General features: G+C 41.2%; 1 protein-coding gene across 1 annotated transcript in view; it reads right to left on the reverse strand.

Annotated features, from left to right (window-relative positions):
- Positions 1 to 2,488: 2,488 nt before the first annotated feature.
- Il5ra (interleukin 5 receptor subunit alpha) overlaps positions 2,489 to 20,472 on the reverse strand; it is a 31,376-nt gene continuing 13,392 nt past the window's right edge. Inside the window, exons 8-10 of the mRNA XM_021649376.2 lie at positions 7,272 to 7,365; positions 6,026 to 6,110; positions 2,489 to 2,575 (exon numbers count right to left, since the gene is read on the reverse strand). Of these exons, the coding sequence (XP_021505051.1) occupies positions 2,489 to 2,575; positions 6,026 to 6,110; positions 7,272 to 7,365 (266 nt within the window). The remainder of the gene's footprint in view (positions 2,576 to 6,025; positions 6,111 to 7,271; positions 7,366 to 20,472) is intronic.

A 20,472-nucleotide genomic window follows, 5' to 3' on the forward strand; every position in this document is an offset into this window, starting at 1 on the left:
AGCATATGGTCAAACAGATAGGCAGCAAAACTGTTGGGTATCTTCTAGTACATAAGGTTCACAATGAAATTCCAGAGGCCTGATACACCAACTGCTTTTGAAGCCTTCATAGAAGAGATAATGTTGGATATGGATTCCCAAATAATGACTGTCACAACCCACGAATCTGGTCCTCAGCATGCTGACAGGGCCACATGAATTACTTTATACATGCACCAGGATTAGATGGCAGCACCAGTTCAGGGACGGGGGCAGGATCTCCCCAGAGGTCTAGGGAGCCTTCTCTGAAAAGAATTATACATATGGAAAATGAACTACTGGCCTTATATGAAGGTAGTTCTCTTGCTCCCTCTCCTGGTCCAGCCTCCAAAATAATGTTTCTATCGTTTGTTTGCAAGACAAGAGTAGGGAATTCTTGGACTTGGTTGTTTCCATTCTTTATGTTTACGTCAGCTTTCAAGTTGTGATGTTCCCAATAACTTATCAAAGTGTGGTATGCAAGCCGGCAGCATAAACCTTACTTCAGAATTGCTAATCATGCAAATTCTTAACTACCTGAGACCTGCTCAGTCAGACCGGTGTCCATGATAAAGATTTAGTACCATTTTCACAGATTCTAGGTCAGCAGGTTGATCAAATAAACCCTTTGCCTGCTATAGCAGCACTGCCATAGGCCTCACCTTCCTGGTCTTGACTGCTAAAGCCAACTTCAGCTTTTATGTGATAGTCTCCTCTGTGATACTGAGATCCTCTGACTCTAATATTCAGCTCATTACTGTACCCTTGCTTGACTATTGACCTTTCTCATCTCCAGGGAGAGAGTAATGTATATGACTGTGACACAATAAAGACTTGCGAAGACCAGAGAGATGGTGCAGAGAATCTGGTGTATTGCTCTGAACCTTCAGAGATGATCCAATATTGCCAGTTGTCCATGACTGCTGTACCTTTTATTTTGAGTGCAGAATGCTGAATGATTATATGCTACATCATGAGAGCCTTGTAAGGGATAGTTGATGCTCCTTGTGCACATCACCCAGAGTCTCAAAACTGACTGAGCCAGCTCTATAAAGTGTATATAAAAAGTGTGTCATGGTGTGGATTTTGAGTGCCTTCATCTTCTTTCATCATGCCAAGCTCTTCAGTAGTATGTAAACCCAACACCATTAGGGTCCCTTCTATCACTAATCATTCATCATTCCAGGATGTAGTTGTGCTCGCTTCTACTTTCAACCCATTGCCTGTCACAAAGGCCTATAACAACTGTTTCATAATGAAGATATTGAGAAAATATATTTCTATACAATTGTAATATATACTGAGATTGCTTATAGGAAACCATAACAAGAGAACAGGATTGACCAAGCTAGGTGGCCAATAAGTCACCATGAAGGCTTTTTCATCAGACATCTCTTTGAGAATTAATTCTAGATCCAACAATCTCTTCCACAGCTGAACTATGCTCAGTGTCTTTCTCAGTTTAATTCCAGAGCACTTAGATGCCTTGGAAAATATGATCTTTGAACAAACTCCTATCTTTTCTCTTAATAGGCGCTGGTGTTTTTAGTGTGTTCATGTGTGTATATGTGTATGCATATGTCAAGGCTTTTCCTCAGTCATTCTCCACCTTAAATTTTTGAGACAGTGTCTGTCACTAAACCTAGAAACTACCAATTTGGCTAAATTGACTGGCCAACAAGTCCCATGGTGCCTCTTGTCTTTGTTCCCCAGCTGTAGGATTATAGACATGTGCTACTTGCACTGTTTTTGCTGCTGTTGTTGTTTTTCCTTGGTGCTGGTTGATCAGTTCTCAGGCCCTCATGTTTCTGCACCAAGCACTTCCCAACTGAGCCATCTCCTCAGCACCAAGCATGAAGACTTAGTGCACATTTTTAAACTTACTTTGGATTAGATGCTTCCTGGAACAAGCCTGTGGAGCTGGACAGTCTTTGTTTCCACTTTGACATCACCCTGTACCTCAAGACACAGGAACAATTCTTGAGAAAAAAGTACACCAGAACTCACAAGGAAAAAGCTACATGAAATGGTGGCTCCTGCTTGCTCAGGAAAGACAATCTCGAGTTGGATTCACCCTGGATGGGTTCCACTCTTTCTTCTTTTCACTGTAGCTGAGCGCTACCACTGTCAACTCAAACCAAAGTTAAGCATGTGTGCCATTAACTTGAAAAACTGTCTCCTGTGCAGAAAGTTCAAGGTAAGTCACACAAATTGCAAAGATAGGCCAGTATAACCAGGCAAGGTGATGCTTTGGTTTGGAAACAAGCAAGGCCCCATGCATGGATTCATCCATTGCCTTGCTGTGAGCAAGGAGGTTTTGATGAGGTAGGACATCAGTGATTCATGTCCAGATGTGTTGCCTTGCAACCAGATTGAGTATTCAATTGAAATACCTCCTTGACAAGAAATATCAGTCCTTTCTTTTATCACAGAGTCTTGTATGAGTTCATTTCTAAACACCACAATGCCATCAAAACATGGAATTTTCCATGACTTCAGATCCAGCCTCTTCCACATAACTTACAACTTCAATTTTGGTTTCATTTGAAGCAGTTTTCTGCAAAAGAAAACATCTTCCTTACATGTCTATTACAGAACATCTCATCTCTTCGATTTCTTTCCTTTTTTTAACAATTGGGTTGAAATAAAAAACAACAGTAATATGTTTAGCAACTAGGAAAAGTTAAGTTGAAAGGAGAAAAAAATTCATAAACTTATCTCCCAAACATACCTACTGCATCTACTAAGCTTTTTTTTTTAAGTAAATGTTTTCTTTTATAATCATAATGAAGTAACAGGGACACACAGCTTTATCTTCAGAAAATGTATTATTGTCATTGTTGTTGATGATGATGTTCTGCCATTGAGATATAGCCCCCCTGGTCCTGTATAGGTGTCTGAATTTTTTCTTTATAACATCATGTAATGTTTTAAGTATAGTTTGTATTTTGGGATTTGTGGTATTGTTATTGTTCTGGGGAATAAGCCTTGTCCATATTAGGTAGCTATTCTGCTCCCAAGATATACCCCCAGTTTGATGTACTCATTTTTAGTATTTCCATCATACTCCACTCACTGATTACAATAATATGAACTGGAGGCTAGAGATGTAGTTCAGTTTGCAGAGGGTTTGCCTAGCATGTACAAAGCCCTGGATCATATCTCAGCAATGAAAAAACACAGTGTGAAGGTACATGTCTGTAATCTGAGCACTTAGGAGGTAGAGGCAGGAGAATCAGACATTCAAGGCAATACTGAGCTATATATACATATATATATCCAGGTTGAGGCCAGTCAGAGCTATATGAGACCCTGTCTCAAAAAAAAAAAAAAAAAGGTTTCTAGTAAATTGGAACATTTGTTTTATCTAATTTTGGACATAACACTTAAAGCTAATAATAATTAAAATTCTGTTAAAAATATCACCTACAAAAGATGATCTTATTTTTCCTCATGTACTCGTCCAGCACATTTTTAACACCCATTCTACTCTTAAAAAAAAAAGTGCGATATATTGGCATAATCTGAGAAACACAACATGGTTTCTGCTTCACATACTCTATATTATTTATAGTGGGAGTAACGTGGGAAGAGTCCCCTCTGGTTACCACTGCAGAAAGCCAACTAGAAAGTCATCGCTAATAAATTTTAAAACTCAGAGGGAGAGCTAAGAAAAACTCTTAGCTGTCTACTGAATGTTGTAAAATAATTTCTTAGGTGAACTCTGAAAAAACACAACCTTGCTTAGCCACAGCTTCTGGATAGTCACGTCTTTTAGAGGCCCGTGATTTTGATCATTCTTACCAGGTATAGAGGTACTAGTTGCATTGAGCCCCTCAACCTACTGTTTTGCATCTGTGGGTTCAAACAAGTACTCTTGTTGTTATTCCTCAGACTATGTATTGTGCTTGTCTTAAGTAATTTTAAGAGGATTTACAATGCGGGGTAGACTGTGTAGAGTCTAAGAAAATACCACATCGCTTTTGAATAGCACAGCCTTTGATATCCACAAGGGGTCTTGAACCAAGTTCTTACCCTCATTACCAACAATCAACTCTAAGAGTCAGGCACTTCTCAGGAGTCATGGTGCCCATAGCACCAAACAACCTTTGCTTTCTTATATCAGGGTCCCCGTGAATAGAATGGATGTCTGCTGCCTTTGGGTAGAGAGGCTAGGACACAACACTGCTGCAAGCAGTCCAGCTGTGGTCAGCTCTGTACGTACTCACGTGCTGTCTTAGGTTGAGATAACCTCCCCTTCTTTTTAGTTCCTAATTATCTGTGCCTGTCACTTACCTCCTTCTCCCTTCTCTACAATCTTTCACATAAAACTCTTCAATGGGTGCATAGAGTAACTTATGCTGAGAAGCCAGGCCATCTTGGCATTAATCCTATGCATATTCTGAAACCAGCTTGTCTACCTCAAGTATTTTACACACACGACTTGATTTTAATTAACAACATTCTAGAAGCTCAAAAAATAAGCTCCTAAGCCAGTTTCATTCACCAATCTCAGCATATTAACAGAATCCTTCCAGGCCCTATAGGGAAATTAGGTATCAACCTTCAAATGTTTCATTAAGAGAACAGGGCAAATGATGGAAGTGTCACTTTTAACTCTAGGCTGCTGCGTTCTGCTGTTTGAAGAGGAAGGAACAGTGCACACTTAAATGAACAGAGGCAGATCTGCACATGGCTTGCTCCTTTCCAAAAGCCATAGGTGATTCAGCATGGGTAGGCTTTTTTCTGCAGTGAAGGATATAAAGATCAAACGCATGTCACCATGACTCTAGTGAGCCTCAATTCTTTACTTCAGTAGCTTAGTAACCTACTGCCTATACATCATTCCAGAGTTAAACTGCAAAGGACTCTAAAGAAATTTTGGAGTTTAGTGAAGTTATCCAGGTTGGCAAATTTTGGTGATCTTTCCCTGTAATGAGCCAGGAAACGCTTCATTCACATCAGTTGAAGAAACATCTAAGTCTGGTTAAAAAAAAAAAATACTCCTTGATCTAAATCAGGAGTTAGTAAATTAAGCCCAATCTGGCTTGTTATCTGCTTTTGTAAATAAAATTTTATAACATAGTCATGCTTATTCATTAGTACTTTTTTTTTATAGACACATTCTTTCTAGCAAACAATTCTACCTTAAATGCTTATTGAGTCTTTACGGGAAGAATTTGCTGCCCTCTATCTCAGTAGCCACTCCCCTGAAAGATGATCTCGACAACGTGCAATAACCATACACAGAAAACCTTGAAATGTTACTGACAGAAACTAAAGAAGACCTCAAAATATGGAGATGCCGATAATAGTGTTAGGATGATGCTTTCCCCCCAAATTAACCACAAAAGTTCAAATATACCGCAGACTCCCAGTCTCCTGTCTTTAACCCCAGCATTCAGGAGGTAGTCAAGTGGACCTGTGAGTTTTAAGGACAGCTTGGTTACACAGGGAGTTCTAGCCTGCTCAGAGCTACATAGTTTCATCTTGTCTAAAAAGAAAAAGAAAATCCAGTTGCCTATATTTTTCTTATCCTATTACACTACTCTCCTCCCCCAGTAGCAAATGGCAGGTGGGTTCTAAAATGTATGTAATAATTTAAAAGAGTTAACCAAAATGTCTTTGGGGAAAAACACTTTTGGATGCCTCAGCCTACATGGTGTTGCATTTTACAACAGTTATAGTAATCATGATAACATTGTTCTGTCAGGATCTCATCTATGCCTCTTACGTACAGAATGTACATAAGATTCATATAGAGTGGAAATTTAAGTTTAAATGGCAAGAGTCTTCATTGTTGAATAAGACTTTTGTAAAATATAGGGAAAATAATAACATCTATAGCTAATTGCACGCACACACACACACACACACACACACACAGGAAATGAGAGAGAGTGGTGTTGACTGATGCATGTATACATAGACATACAGGGAAAGCTTGGTAACCTAATACTCATCACTGGGCCTTAGGATGTCACCTCTCTGTGTCTGTTAACATTACCTCATATTCAGTCACCACAAGGAGATCTTTGATGTTACTCTTCGGAGCGGGAACTGGTGGAAACAACCTGCTCCAGAGGTGAAACCTGACAACAGGGAAGGAACTGAGTGAGCATAAACAACTCTCTTGCCTAGATTTCTGCTCAAACATTGACCGAATTAGTTCCACATGCAGCTGTGTTTTAAGTTTGGCTTCTCTGTTGGTTAAGATTTCTAAACATCTTCAATCTGATGCCTTTAATCCCAGCACTCAGGGAGTCAGAGGCAGACAGAGTTAGAGGGCAGCCTGGCCTACAAAGTGAGTCTAAGGCAGCCAAGGCTACACAGAGAAACCCTGTCTTTAAACCCTGCCCCCCCACACACACAAGATTTCTAAAACATCTTCATCATTGAGGACCTTGGGGTTCTGCTAGCCTGCGATATGGCTTCTGAGATCTCCAGGGAAGAGGAAGTCAGAACTTATTCACATTGGAGCTCATTACTTGACTTCTAAAGATGGGTTAATAGCATCCTTTGCTTGGCTTCTCATTCACTGCTCTTTCTGTTCTAGCTGTCCTCCTTCAACTGTGCTAAATTCACAGTTCCCTCTTCTTGCCCTTTCCTTTGAACTGCTGTCCACCACCTACACTTAGCATCTAAATATAACATGTTAATGAGAAATGCCATTTAATATGAAAGTTATTTCCTAAATTGTTAGGCTAAAAAAGAAATTTACCTTAGTGAAGGAGAGAGGAAGGGAGGAAAGGAGACAGAGAGAGAAAAAAAATATGAATCGATGTAGCCATTTGCAGGCTGTAAGCAGAGATATGAGATCTTTGCAGTCTTTAGAGAAGCTGCCTTTGATATGAAGACAGCCTCGTTGGACCAGGAGCTTGAAAGCCAGTCAGAGGTCAACCCCTGACTACAGAGGCCTGTATGTAAAGGCAGTACAGTGACTTCAGACTTGGGTGGACTGCTGCGTTTTCATAGCAGATGTTAAAAGACAAGCAAGCTGTGATGGAAAAGAACACAGTAGCTAAAACCTCTATAGAAATGAAAATAGTCAACAGATTTGAGGAGTGTGTGGTGGCTAAGGACCGTGCTGTGTCTTGTGTAGCTTCTGTATGACATGTTTTATTTTGTCTCCTCCTGCCTGGTAAGGGCAGCCTGAAAGAGCACGCTGTAAATTCCACCTGATAACAAGAAGCCTTGTGTAAGGGCTGCCCAGCGGCCTGGGAATGCTGCCCTTGAATGTAAAGAATACCTACAGTCGACAGATAAGTGAGAAGAGTAACAAGACGAAGCAGATGGTTGTTGGAAGCACGATGAGGCACCATTCTGCCAAGGGCTTCTTTTCCTTTCCTGGTGAGAGAGAGAGGGAAGAGAAAAAGCAAAGTCAAAATCAGGGAGGATCATTAAAATGGAAGGGATGGGGTGTCAGAGGATTCGGGTTTGAATTGAAGGTGTTGGGTAAAGGAGCTAACACATGTCTCACAGGTTGTTATAAGTGGAAGTGAAACCGTGGCAGTCAGGCCTTTTAATTATTATTAATTTAAGCATGACTAATTTCGTCAGTCAGTGTTTTGGAGTCCACCCCTACTCAGGTGACTCATAGAGCATTAGGTGGAATGCTACAAAAAGCATAAGGCTACTCAATAACCTCATTTGAATACAGTGAAATCAATTTTTATCTACTTGGAAATGAAACTTATGGAGAAAATAGGAGAAAATATTCATAGTTAGCAATGCAGGCATACTGTCTACAGTAAATGATTTATGACTGAAGTTAGCCTCAAAGCACCTCTTAGTCCCATTTCATAGATCAGGAAATAAAAAGAAAAAAACATAATCAGCACAGCGAGGTTTATGCATGTTATCCTAGTCTCTAATTTGTTCCTTTTCAATATTCAGGGGATTCTTCTATGGTCTTTAAAGACTACATCAGACTGTGAGAAGAAGGGCAGAGTGGGGGTGTGGAGTCAGTGTTTGTCTGTTTGATTTTAGGGATGCAGCTCTGAAAAAACATCAAAGGTCCATAACTAAGTGGTGTGGGCAGAAGTAGTGTTCCTTCTAAACAACCTGACTCACTTTCAGAGAAGAAAATCAAATCCTGAGTTATAGTCAGTGCTCTTTCCTAGACTCATCCATCCATCCATCCATCCATCCATCCATCCATCCATCCATTCATTTATCCATCTATCCATTTAGCAAGGGTCTATTAGGCTTTTGCTAGGTACAGAAGTTACTGTGACACAGTGGTTCAGAGAATGCCTTTGACACCTCCCATCCTGCAGCTTGAAGTCCATCGGGGAGACCAGCAGAAAGCACATAATGACTCAGGCCATGATTTGAGGATAGCTGTACTTCATAAGTATCGTGGTAAAGTGCAAACTGTGCTAAAGCAGGATAAAAGGCAATAAAAAGCAAACCTCGATTTGTACTAATTTCTTTTATACAGCAAGAAATGTATGCAAATGGGGATTTTCCCATATGTCAATATCCTAAGACTTTCAAAAATTTCAAGTCATTCAAAACCCACAAACTGTTCAAGTATCACAGAAGAGAGGCATCTGGATTTAATGCTAGTGATTCTTGCCTCTCCTCTCCTCATCTCTTTCCCATTGCCTTCTCAGCATCCCTGGTCAGGTTTTTTCTCTGCCTGCCCAAAACTTTAATCTCTTCCTTAATCTCATCCTTTCTGCTTTCAAATATGCATAGAGTCCATTATCTGCTATGACTCTGCTCAACCATCCTCCCCAGCTTTCATCACAGACTTTCGTCTCTCTCACTGCCTAGCCTGGTTTCTTGAATAAAGATTCAGGCTTCTGTATTTTCATACCTTAGAAAAGGTAGGACATCCTTTAATATAAATTTTGTGACAGGGTCCCTTGTACTCTTAGACTGGCCTCAAACTCAGTAATGTAGCGGAGGATGAACTTGAACATCTGCTCTTCCTGCCTCCACTTCCTAAGTGTTCTATCACACTTCCTTTATGTCCTGCTGTGGATTAAACCCATTGTTTTGTGCATGCTAAGCAAGCATTCTACCAAGTAAGGCACATCCCAGCCCATCCTTTAAAAAAATTGTATTATTATATATTGATGCTTCAAAAATCACAGGATTCTCTCTCTCTCTCTCTCTCTCTCTCTCTCTCTCTCTCTCTCTCATACACACACTCTCTCCCTCACACACACACACTCCTGTCATATTGGTCCCATTGCCATCTCCATTTTGAATTCAAACTGTCCACAGCTGAGTTAAGGGAAGCCATGGCTTTATTGAAATGGTCTCATTCTTCTATGGCACTTCCCTTCTTAAAAAATTTCTGCTAGTCCCCTTTCAGTATATCCCTTGTTCATTTCTTATCTCAGTCTGTTCTTTAAAGCATTGACATTTTGTTTGTCAGACTTACACATTATAATTCCCTGATACCCTAAACTCTTTTCTTTTTTCTGGCACTTCCTTGACATGTAGATAATAAAATCCTCCTAGCCCTAACTCACTTGAGTATTTTGCAAAGCTGAGGACAGTCACAGCCAAACTTGTGTTAATTTCACCTAACCTATTTTCAGCCAAGCATGAGGCTGCATAACTGTAATCTCAGAAACTGAATGGCCAAGGCAGAAGCATGGTGAGTTGGGGATGCCCCTTCTCCCAGGGATTTAAGCAGTGAGAGCCTGTCTCAGAACAAACAGAAGAAGCAAAAAACAATCAAAAATTACTTCTTTCACCAGCTTCTCTATTTTGGTCTCTACCCTTTCAAGATGAAAATCCATATCTCCTTGGAGATATATAGATAATTTCTAATTTTTATAGTTCCTCATCCTTCTTCACTCCCTCAGCATACTTGATCTCTAAATACAATCATAAACGCAAAGCTACTTGCTTCTGATTTCACATCTATCTTTGCTTAGTCTGGAGACCTGAGTTCAAGACACAGCTTGAAATGAAGCTGGATATTTGGTAGTCTCACCTCAAACCAAGTTAAAACACAGGATCCTTCAAATCCACCCCTCGCCTGAACAGTCTTTTATTTTTTCTGCTAATACTTATTCTACCCAAAGCACCAGCACTTCATTACATACCCCTTAAACAAGACTAATTTTACAAAAGCAGTATATTTTCATTGCTAACAGTTTGAAACTCATAAAGTATAAAAACACAAACGTCATCACTAATGAGGATTAGCTAAAAATGTATTCTCTACACATACTTTATATGTACTTTTTTGAGTGGCCAGACAGACCTATACACCTTTAATTTTCTTCCAGAGGGCCAGGGGCAGATGGAAAAACTGAAACTGAGAATGGGAGAGAAGTCAAATGAGTACACACAACTGTCATTCAGGGAAACCAGAAACAAAACCCAGGATTGGCCAACGACTGCATCCCTAAATCTAATGTAGACTTAATGTAGGGTTTCCAGCTCATTCCTCTTCATGTGCAAAATTGAGGATGTGCTGTGAGCTGGCTTTGCTTCGTGTATTCTAGGTGTTTCTTTATCTAGTGTATACCAGGTGTGTTTTCATTTAATAAATTCTAGTTTATTCTAAGTGTCTCTTTACTTAGTATGTTCCAGGTGTTTCATTTGTAAGTGTATTCTAGGTTTTTTCTTTACTTGATGTATTAGATGTTTCTTTGGCATCAAGAACCATGCCCTGAGCATCATCACCTCTGTGGCTGGATCTACTTTACTGCAGTAACAGCTTGTTTTATGTCAGATGTGTATTTTTGAAGCCTCTTCTTCCTCAACAGTATGTAAACATGCTCTCTTGCACTTACTTTACCTGACAACCTATATTTTCTTTGAGGTGAAGCTCACAATTCTTGTGTTCTTAAGTATAAGTTGTCCTCCTCACATGTTGATATGAGAGAGGAGCCTGGGACAGTTAACACTTTCCCAGCACTGGCCATGCCTATGTTTGAGATTGGCTGCTCTACAGACTTTCAGTGCCCTTGACATTTCCAGGCTCTCAGTGGGACTGAGTCATTTCATTAAAACCCTGAGCTCGGGCTGGAGAGATGGTTCGGTGATTAAAAGCTTATACTGTTCTTGCAGGGGACTAGGGTTTTCTTCCTACCACACACATGAGGATGTGTAAAACTGTGTTGTGGCTCTGGCTTCAAGTGATCTTATCTCTTCTGGCCTCTGAGGGCAACACACACATGTACATAAACATACACCCAGACACACCCACATTCACATCCTTCAAAAATAAAATCTTAGAAACTTCAAGTCTGTCTCTCTTTTTTTTTTCCAGTGTTTTTGTATCTATTTTAAGCAGGCATTAGCACACCCTGGAATGCTGAAATATGCCTGTCACCCCAGCATTTGAAAGACAGAGACATGAGAATAAAAGAATGTCAGAGGCCAGCCTGATTTACACAGTTACAGGACAGTAGGGCTGCATAGTATGATACTATGTGTTGTTGGTTTTTTGTTGTTGTTGTTTCTTCTCGTTTTTATTTTAAATAAAAAAGGCATTGAAAGTTATTAACCATTAACCATGTTGTCTCTTTGTTCATAACTATGTTACAAGGACACAAGGCAAAACTTTGAGTCCTGTGAAAAGAACAAAATGTGTTGTAAATATTATCATGGTCACACAATCATTTGTGGTTCAAATTGTATAATATCCACTAGCCTGATCTGCCAAGTCCTGATAACAGTACCGTTGTCTTCTAACCATGATTACAAAAATCTTTTCAGTTATACCACTGGTTTATTCACCTTTCCTCTTACTTAGATGAGCAAAAGTCATGGAGATAACTGATTTTATTTCATCCATCTAAAAATGTTCTCAGTTCTCACTACATTGAAATTACCATGTAGGAGGCACAGTCATGGTCAGTGACTGGAAGGAGTTAACCTCTCCAGGCTTCCCTCCCAAATCAGCATGTGACGAATAAAACCCGATCGTGCTCAATACAAGCATTCTGAGATCCACCTCTAAGAAAATACAAGCCAACAGGTAAAGTCAGTGCAAGAAAGCATGCTCACGTACTGTTGAGTAAAAATGACTTGCAAATTACTAGCAATTCAGTTACTCAAATTTTATTCCTACTTCTCCCTCTCCCCCAGTATTTATTTATTTTATGAGGGAGGGTTGTAGATACCAAGGCACATGGGGACAGCTTGGAGGAGTCAGCTCTCTCTTACCACCACGTGGGGCTCAGGGACTGAGCCAGGTCATCAGTCTTGGCAGTGAGCACCTTTACCTGCTGAGTATCTCACCAGTTGTTGTATAAATGAAATGGGGCGGGGGAGTGTTAATGAGTATAAAAAGATGAATTCAAGCAAGGACATTCTTTCATTTGGCTGAAGGCAGAATGGGAGAGCAGGTCCCACCAATGGCATATATAATATGGAGTCAAAATTATTAAAGGGTCAGGACTCTATACATTGTTTTCAGATGTCCTGGAATACATCACCTCAGAGCTTTCCTTTTCTAATCCCCTGGGAAAGGCTCTAGGTTCAGTTCTGAAGCTGGGGTTGGGAGGTGGGGATAGAAAGAAAAAGAGAGAGAGAGAGAGAGAAAGTTCTAGGTAATTTGAATTATTTGTCTGACTCAAGGAGCATTTCTTACATGCTATTAATCATGAAGCCACAGATCTTAAGAAATGATTGGGTACTCTCACTTGGTTATACAAAGATGAGTTTTTGAGGGAGGAAGTAGCGTGGCCTGCCTACAGAAAAGCCCACCAGCCCTTCTACCTCATTTCTGGGTGTTCTGCAGCCCTCACTAACTCGGTGTGTTTAGAGAACTCAGTCATGACTTTGGTTTCCATTTTGACATCTCAGGCAGTTGACCTTAAAACAAGGAAACCCTGTGGACAATGTACAGTGGGTGGGTGGGATGGTGACCATAGTGATCAGGAAATTTCTAGGTGATGTTAGGTTAACTTCCTAGCTGCTTTTGGCTGCCTTGGAAGCACCTTCACGGGACTCACTTTGGTACTGCAGTTCTCTCTGGCTCTAGAATTCTGTGATCTGTAAGTGGGGACTGATAGCTCTAAGCAGGTGGAGTTGATTCAGAGACCTGTTCCACCTTAGACCAGACAACTTTGTACTTTCACTGCTTCAGTATTGATTTTGAATCTGACTCGGACTCAACAATAGGTTTCAAGGAAAAGCACTAATTAGCAAATTGATAGAACTCTTCAAATAAAGCAGCCCTGCTGTGTTTTTAAACCAGCAGGTGGTGGGAGAAGTTTAAATGGCATCAACAGGATTGAGTAATTAAGATGGTGTCGATATGTTAGTCTATGATACAGGCTTTAACTAGCTTCCTGTGGCTTTCCTCTAGTTGGAGGGTGAAGCTGTTGGTGTCACTCACGAAAGGCTCCCAATTCAAGCAAAAGTCAAATGTCACCAACTGTGACTGAGCTTTCTACGGTAGCTTTCAGGTGGACTCTGAGATCAACTGGTTTGTCGGGGAGCAGAGAACAAAAGGTAGGGGCGGTAAAATGCCTTGTATGAAACACGGGACCCACTGAAAAAAAGCACAAAACTCTACTTTCCTGAGGAAACTGGGCTCAGGTGAAGGACAGTATGGCGAGGCCGTGGAGATTGCACTGTGTACATGAATGGCTTGGCAAGCTCTGGATGGAGTGGACGCTGGTGGTTTTCATAACCCCACCAGGCCCAGACCGATGGATCAGAAGGGAGAAAGTACAGTTTTCTTCTCCTGTGCAGGCTTCGCACAAAGAACCTGTGCCTTTCAGAGCTCCCACAAGCCCACAATTCTTTCCTGTGAGCATCTGTGGAGCCTGATTCTGTGGAGCTGATGCATTAACTGCGGGCTGGCTGCAGAGGGCGCTGGGATCTGGTACACTTAAGCAGCACAGGGGAGAGAGGTTTGGGGCTAGTTCTGTCTCTTGCTGCTGCGGTGACCTTCCTTGAGCAGTGTATTTATTTCACTTTGTGTATTGCTTTGAAGCCAGGGGCAGGAGTGAATGAGTTAATACATGCAAATAGCTTAGCAACTGTGCCAGTCCATGGGAGCCAATCAGTCCATGTTTGTGGCTAATTATTTTTGGGATTAATGCATTGTGTCAGAGCAAAGGCATCGAGTTCATCTCCCTGGATCCTCAAGGGAAAAACACAATCGTAGTTCCGTCAGAATTGTCAGGTCAGGAGACACAAACACCAAATATTCTGGTTATAAAGAAAGGAAGGGGTCAGAGGTCACGGTTAGTCCCACACCTCAAGGATCTGAATTAAAGATGGACATTGGGTTGGGCTGGCGAAATGGCTTAGTGGGTGCCGTAGCTTATCATACAGGCCTGAAAACCTGAATTTAGATCTCCATAACCCACAGAAGCCTGAGGGCCAACTAGTCGGACTTGCACAACTGCAAAAAGACTAATGCTAGGACCATCACCCAAAGGTTGTCCTCTGACTTCCACAGTGTATTGTGCCCATACTCAACAACTCATGAACAAACAAACACACATACCCTCGCACATCACACACAGAGAGACACAAAATGAGTATCGTGAACAACATGGAACACTTAAACATCAACTGCCTGCAGAGGTCAATGTAGACATCTCCATTGCTTGGCCTATCTGGAGCCTGAGCAGGCCAAGAGCGAGCAGCAGTCTATGGACCAAGCAAGGTCTCTCTCCTTGCCTCAGTTTCTCTGGGTGGAACACGACAAATGGGACAAGATAGTATCACTGAGCATGCACAGGTGGAAAGCCAGTTTTTCTGTTGGGCATTAGGCCCAGAAGGTACCAGGTCTGGACAGATCCTTGTCTCATTTTTATTCCCGGCTACTTGGTAAAACAATGGATGATATTTGGACAGGTATTCTAAATACTGTGAGTAAATTTGCCTGGCACATGGCCAGGCCCAGGGATACAGTTCATCCTTGGTCTAAGTTATTAACCATGGAGGATTGACTGGCATGGCCAACAAAAGAAGTGGCCACACCTAAAAGAAAAAAAAATTTGAGCTGTTGAGATGGCTTACACCTGCCTGTAATTCTGGTTCCAGGGGATACAAGACCCTCACACAAACATAGCACAGGTAAAACACCAATACACATGAAATAAAAATAAATTAAATAAATTAAAAATTTTTTGAACAAAAAAAAAGAAACTTGGCATTAGGGTACAGAGCCCAAAGACTTATTGCTTACTTGCTCTCCCCTGGGACAGCAAAACAACCCACAGAGTCAAGGTAGTCTAGCCTGAGGGTTACCAGTCAAGATCCATCCAGCCTGGAAACCACAGAAGCCTGAGTCAAAGGAAGCAGTTTGACTCAACTAAAATGTCTAGCCAGCTGAAATCCCCTATTTGCAAAGAAAAACCCAATGTCACAGCTGCCACAGTAGCCTAAGTGGGGTTTTCCTTGTTGCTGCTGGGTCACCTTGTTTTTCTTTCCAAGCATTTTCTTTCTAACTCTGTCTTGACCCAGAGCCTCCCTCCTCTTACCTCATGAAACTTTGAATTCTTTTGGAAGCCAAGAGCAACTGAGGCTGTCTCTTTCCTTGTACCTGTTTCCCTTTCTTCTTCCCCTTTCTGGTTTGTACCTTGTCTCACCACAGTGTGAGAATTTAAGAAGAAAGTGCTGGAATAGAGGAGAGAGACAGAAAGGGGCAAACAGACAGACAGATGAAGAGGGGCCTGCGAGGAAACCACAAAGACACAGAAGGAAGAAGGAGCTAAACCTGAAACTCGAGGTTCTTTGTCAGGCTATAGAACATGAAGGAAATGCGCTCAATTGTCTCCTCCTCCAAGCTTTTGAGTCCACAAGCTTCAGGTAGAGGTAAGTTCATTCACACATATATCATGAACACTGACTCGAAGGAAAAAAAAAAGCCCTCCATAGCACACACTCCTATATGCCACATTGGTTTTTGCTTAACTCGTACACTCATCCCACCACACATATTCCCCTGCATGCACACATACACACACACTGACTTACACCATAGCAGGAAAGTAAATGCCAGGACCTCCAATGAGTACCATGTCTTTGTTGCTGAAGATTTTGTCCAAGCAGACAGCAGCAGTCATCCTGTAAATGTTGACAGCTTTTCTGACTGAGCCATGTGAAAAATAGGATGACTGGGTCTTTGTTCTGATTTCCAGGTTAAGTGTCACCCATCGTAAGCCTCAAGAAAGCTTTCTGGAAGAAGACACTTTCACTGACTTCTCATAATACCAGGTACTGAGTGACAGATACAGGCCTCAGTGAGAGTGAACAAACCCATTGTTCACATAAAGCTGCTGCAACACATTAACACGGTTCCTCACGTTGTGACAACCCTCAGCCATAAAATTATTTCTTTTGCTATTTCATAACTGTTATGATATTGTTATGAATTGTAATGTAAATACCTGATATACAGGATATTTGATGTGACCTATTGGGAGTTGCAACCCGCAGGTTGAGAACCTTTGTCGAGTCTGCTGATTGTCAATCTCACCTCATACCAAGAAACAGGTCAGATCCTATCAAGGGCACAGCTACAAATAATGCAGCCAGCATTTCCAGGGTGCATTTCCAGGGTGGAGGATGCGCCTGAGAAACACTGATTTCTATAACTGCTAATTTCACACTCAGTACTTGAATGTCATAGAGTGGAAGAGGAAAGAAGACATGAAAAAAAACAAAAAGCTCGAGGGACTGAGGTCCAGAACCCAGAAGTTTTCAGTAAACAAGAGATGGCAGAGATAACAGAACAGAAGAATCCGGAACTTCAAATTTGAGAAGGAGAAAGACTTTCAAAATTGGGAAGTTCAGCTCTTAAAGCAGAAGCTAGCTGATGGAGGGCAGTTGATAATGAGTACTGATAGAACAAAACTACTGTCATTTTCAAGGTGGAGGAGAAGGAGGAGGAGAAGAGGGAGGAGGAAAACCCTGAAAATCCCAGGGCAAGAGGGCAGATTCAAGGCAAATCTCAAGGAGATAAAGAGAGCTTATTTGCTGGCTCTGCTGTTATTGCATCTATATCCCTTGTGCCTATTGGACTAACCAAGGATCTTGCCAACTAGAGCAGAAATCACCTCCTCCCACTCCAGCTCCCTACACCATCAATCCAGTTTGCTCTATGTCTCTCTCTTTTTTTTATGAAATAACCTTGGGCTATAATGGGTTGATTAGTTAATTTAAACTATTCTAATTTGCTAATTGGTTCATATGTCACTTATTTGGGGAAATTACACATTAATAGCCACTTCTTGGCTACTTGACAATGACTGAGTCATTCAATATCTCCATTTCCTTACCTTAATTAAAATAACGGAGTGAACATAATATCAAAGGCATGGATGATATTCAGTTGGGGCCCACTAGTGAAAATTCAGGAAGGCTCCCAGGGGCCATTTCTAAAACAAGATAGGAAAGAATGAAGAGTGTTTGAAGGAAATGAACATAGCAACAAAACTGACTAATAGATATGCAAGTGAGCATAATTATTACTGCATCCACCAGGGGTAAGGAAGAGCCATGCAAAATGTCCCTGAGGGGCTCGGACTTCCTATTATGTTTATTAATCATCTTGATGAAAATGGAGAGTCTGCATTGATTAAATTCACTAATGATCCTAAGCTGAGCAGGGGAGTAAATTCCAGAAAGGATGGATTTATAAGGGAAGCACTAATATTAATCAGCTCGTCTTCATGAAATGGGTGGCAATAAATGGAATGGGATTTGCAGTAGCGAATGGCAATGAGATGCACCTGGGGTGGGGGTGGGGGATAGAATGAGGCCAGATCCAAGCATGGAAGCAGTTATTTAGGCAACGGTAAGAGAGCCAAAGAGTGGAAAGTGAATAATGTTAAAAGCAACCTTAAAATAAACTCTCAAGATAGATCACAATCTTACTCCCAATCACTTGGTGGTGAGTGTTAGAGAGTGGAGCAGCAAGAATGGCAGAGTTAGAAGCAAGCAGGGAATGAAGAGTCATATTTACAGGTGAGGAAAGTGAGGCCCAGAAAGGTTAGGTGTTCAGAACTATCTCTGAGTAGCAAAACCCAGGCTGGCATGGTACTTCATTCAGTCTTCCATGAGTTGGCAAAGATGGTCACTTGCTCTTACAACCTGGGTTTGTTCTCAGAATCCTCCACAATGTACTGTGTTCACCTATTACTGAGCCATCTCTAATTTGATTTATTGAAATACACATTTCCAGAGCCATGGCTAAAATTCATATCTCCTGATTTTGTCTGCTGCTGCTGCTTCCTCACCCTCTTAAGTTCTAAAGTGTCAACAGTGAACACTGACTATGACTTCAGAACTCAACCACTCAACAAACACTATTGGTTACTTCTCATTCTGACCTTGCTCTCTACCATATTCATCTAAGGTCTCTTGGTCCATATTATTTTTTTTCCTAAATTTTTTTAGGTTGCTATGTTGGGACAACAATGAGAAGCATCAGTAGTTTCAGACCAATGAGGTTTGTGCACTTAAGAAACAACATAAAACATTTCGTAAAAATCAATCCATGGAATACAAATAAAAAAAACCATCTGGCACAGGAGTTGACAAATTCCCTGAGATTGATGAGTTTTGGTTTTCTCTTGGGACATAGAGCAAGTTTTATTTGTGCAAATGAAGCATTTTTTGAGGGAGGTCCTGTATGTACCAGGTCAGTTTACTTTAGTTTAGTTGCCGTGTCAACCTGGGGAGAAAGGGAGGGAGAGGAAGATTCACCTCAGCAAAATTATGAAGTAGGTGAGTCTGTCCAACTTTCAGTTCCCTATACTGGCCTTTCAGTTCCTCTCCCCCCAGGAAACTCATGTTGCTGCCCTGAGCCCACCTCTCCCACCCTCTAATGTTGTCAGAGCTTCAGCACAAGGCAGTGTTAGTTATATATTGAACAACTGTAGGGGGCGTCATTCTCCCGTAGGCTAGCACAATCAGCCCTTTTACAGACCCAGATGCAGGCTCCACTTCTTGAGCGCTTCAGCCATTACTGTCTCCCTGGAAATGTACCTGATAAGTATCAGCTCTGACTCACACCACATAGGCTAATGGGTCACTGCCCAAGAATTTGGCTACTGCCCAAGGACTCACCTGGTAGCCCAAGTGAATGAATTACTTGAGTAGAAATTTTTATAATATGCCTGAAAGAAATTTCTCCCTGAGTATTCTGTCTAAATTGTTCTGGAATATCCCACAGGTTTCGTGACAGGTGATGTAACCTCCCTTAAGCACGAAGTCCTCTATGGCCATCTAATTTGCTTTGCACCTTGCAGCATGTAGGGTCCTGTCCCACCATGACAGAGTGTTAAAAATAAGTTAACCTAGGGTTCACCCCACCTCTGATGCTGGCAGAGATAAGCAAATGACCTAAGTTTTTCAAATATGCACCTTTATATGAAGTCTTTCTATATTTAACCAAACAAATACATGAAAATCATCTAGGACAGTGTTTTGCAAATATCTACTTGAACCAGTAGTTTTCTTTGTCCAAGAAAGACACCCCTTTATCCATGACTGCTATCCATTCCCTGTTACTTGTCATGGATGATACTCATTTACCAAATAAACCAGTCACTTTGATCATAACCAGCATAGATGCCCATTAGATACCTAAATTACTAGAACTGTATACTGGCTGTTAGGCCAGTTCAGGGATGGATTCACGTTTCATGGAACCAAATATTCAATTTTAAAATCTTTTACAAAGGAGACAAATATATAAATTCACACCTGAGTATGGCAAAATTATGGTGATGGGAACTAGGTTAATTATTTCCAAGGGCTCGAGATGAGGAGCAAAAGAGGAAGGGTGTAATTTAAAAAGTTAAATGGAACAATTGTACAGTGCACTGCTTTGCCTCTTGAGTGAGCTGTGACATGAATGTTATTTCTGCATAAGACTAAAGGTGCACAACTAATGACACATTAAATACATAGGCTCTGACAAAGATGGAGGGGGTCCTCAGTGCCAATTTTGTAGTTTTAGAATTATACTGCAGATTTTGGAAGAAGTTGCCATTGTGAGAAACAGGTCAAATGAAGACTGGATCTCTGTTTTATACATCTTTTGAATCTGCAATTATCTGAAAATAAAAAAGTGTACCCTAAATAATTAGGAGTTGGGGAAATACTTGTGCAGGAAAAAGAGTGCTTGCTGTGCAAGTGTGAGGGACCGAGTTCAAATTCTTCACACCCATGTGAAAACCTAGCTGCCTGAGGACCTGTATAAACAGCAGTATCGGAGTCAGAGGCTGGAGAATTTCTGGCATTTACTGGATACCAGCCTAGCTCCAGGTTCAACAGGAGACCCTGTCTGAAGGGAGCAAGAGAGAGAATGATAAAACAGGATACCTGATGTCTTCTTTTGCTTTCCATGAGTGCACACAGTGCAAATACCTGCACACACACACACATGCTCGTGCTTGCGAGTACACACACAGTGCACACACTCATGCATGAGTAAAGATATACACGACACAGATGAAAGTAAAACATGAAAGAAGGGGGAGATAGGAAGACCTAGAGCTC

The sequence above is a fragment of the Meriones unguiculatus genome, chromosome 5 (assembly GCF_030254825.1).
Source record: "Meriones unguiculatus strain TT.TT164.6M chromosome 5, Bangor_MerUng_6.1, whole genome shotgun sequence".
In the NCBI taxonomy this organism is placed as follows: Eukaryota; Metazoa; Chordata; class Mammalia; order Rodentia; family Muridae; genus Meriones; species Meriones unguiculatus.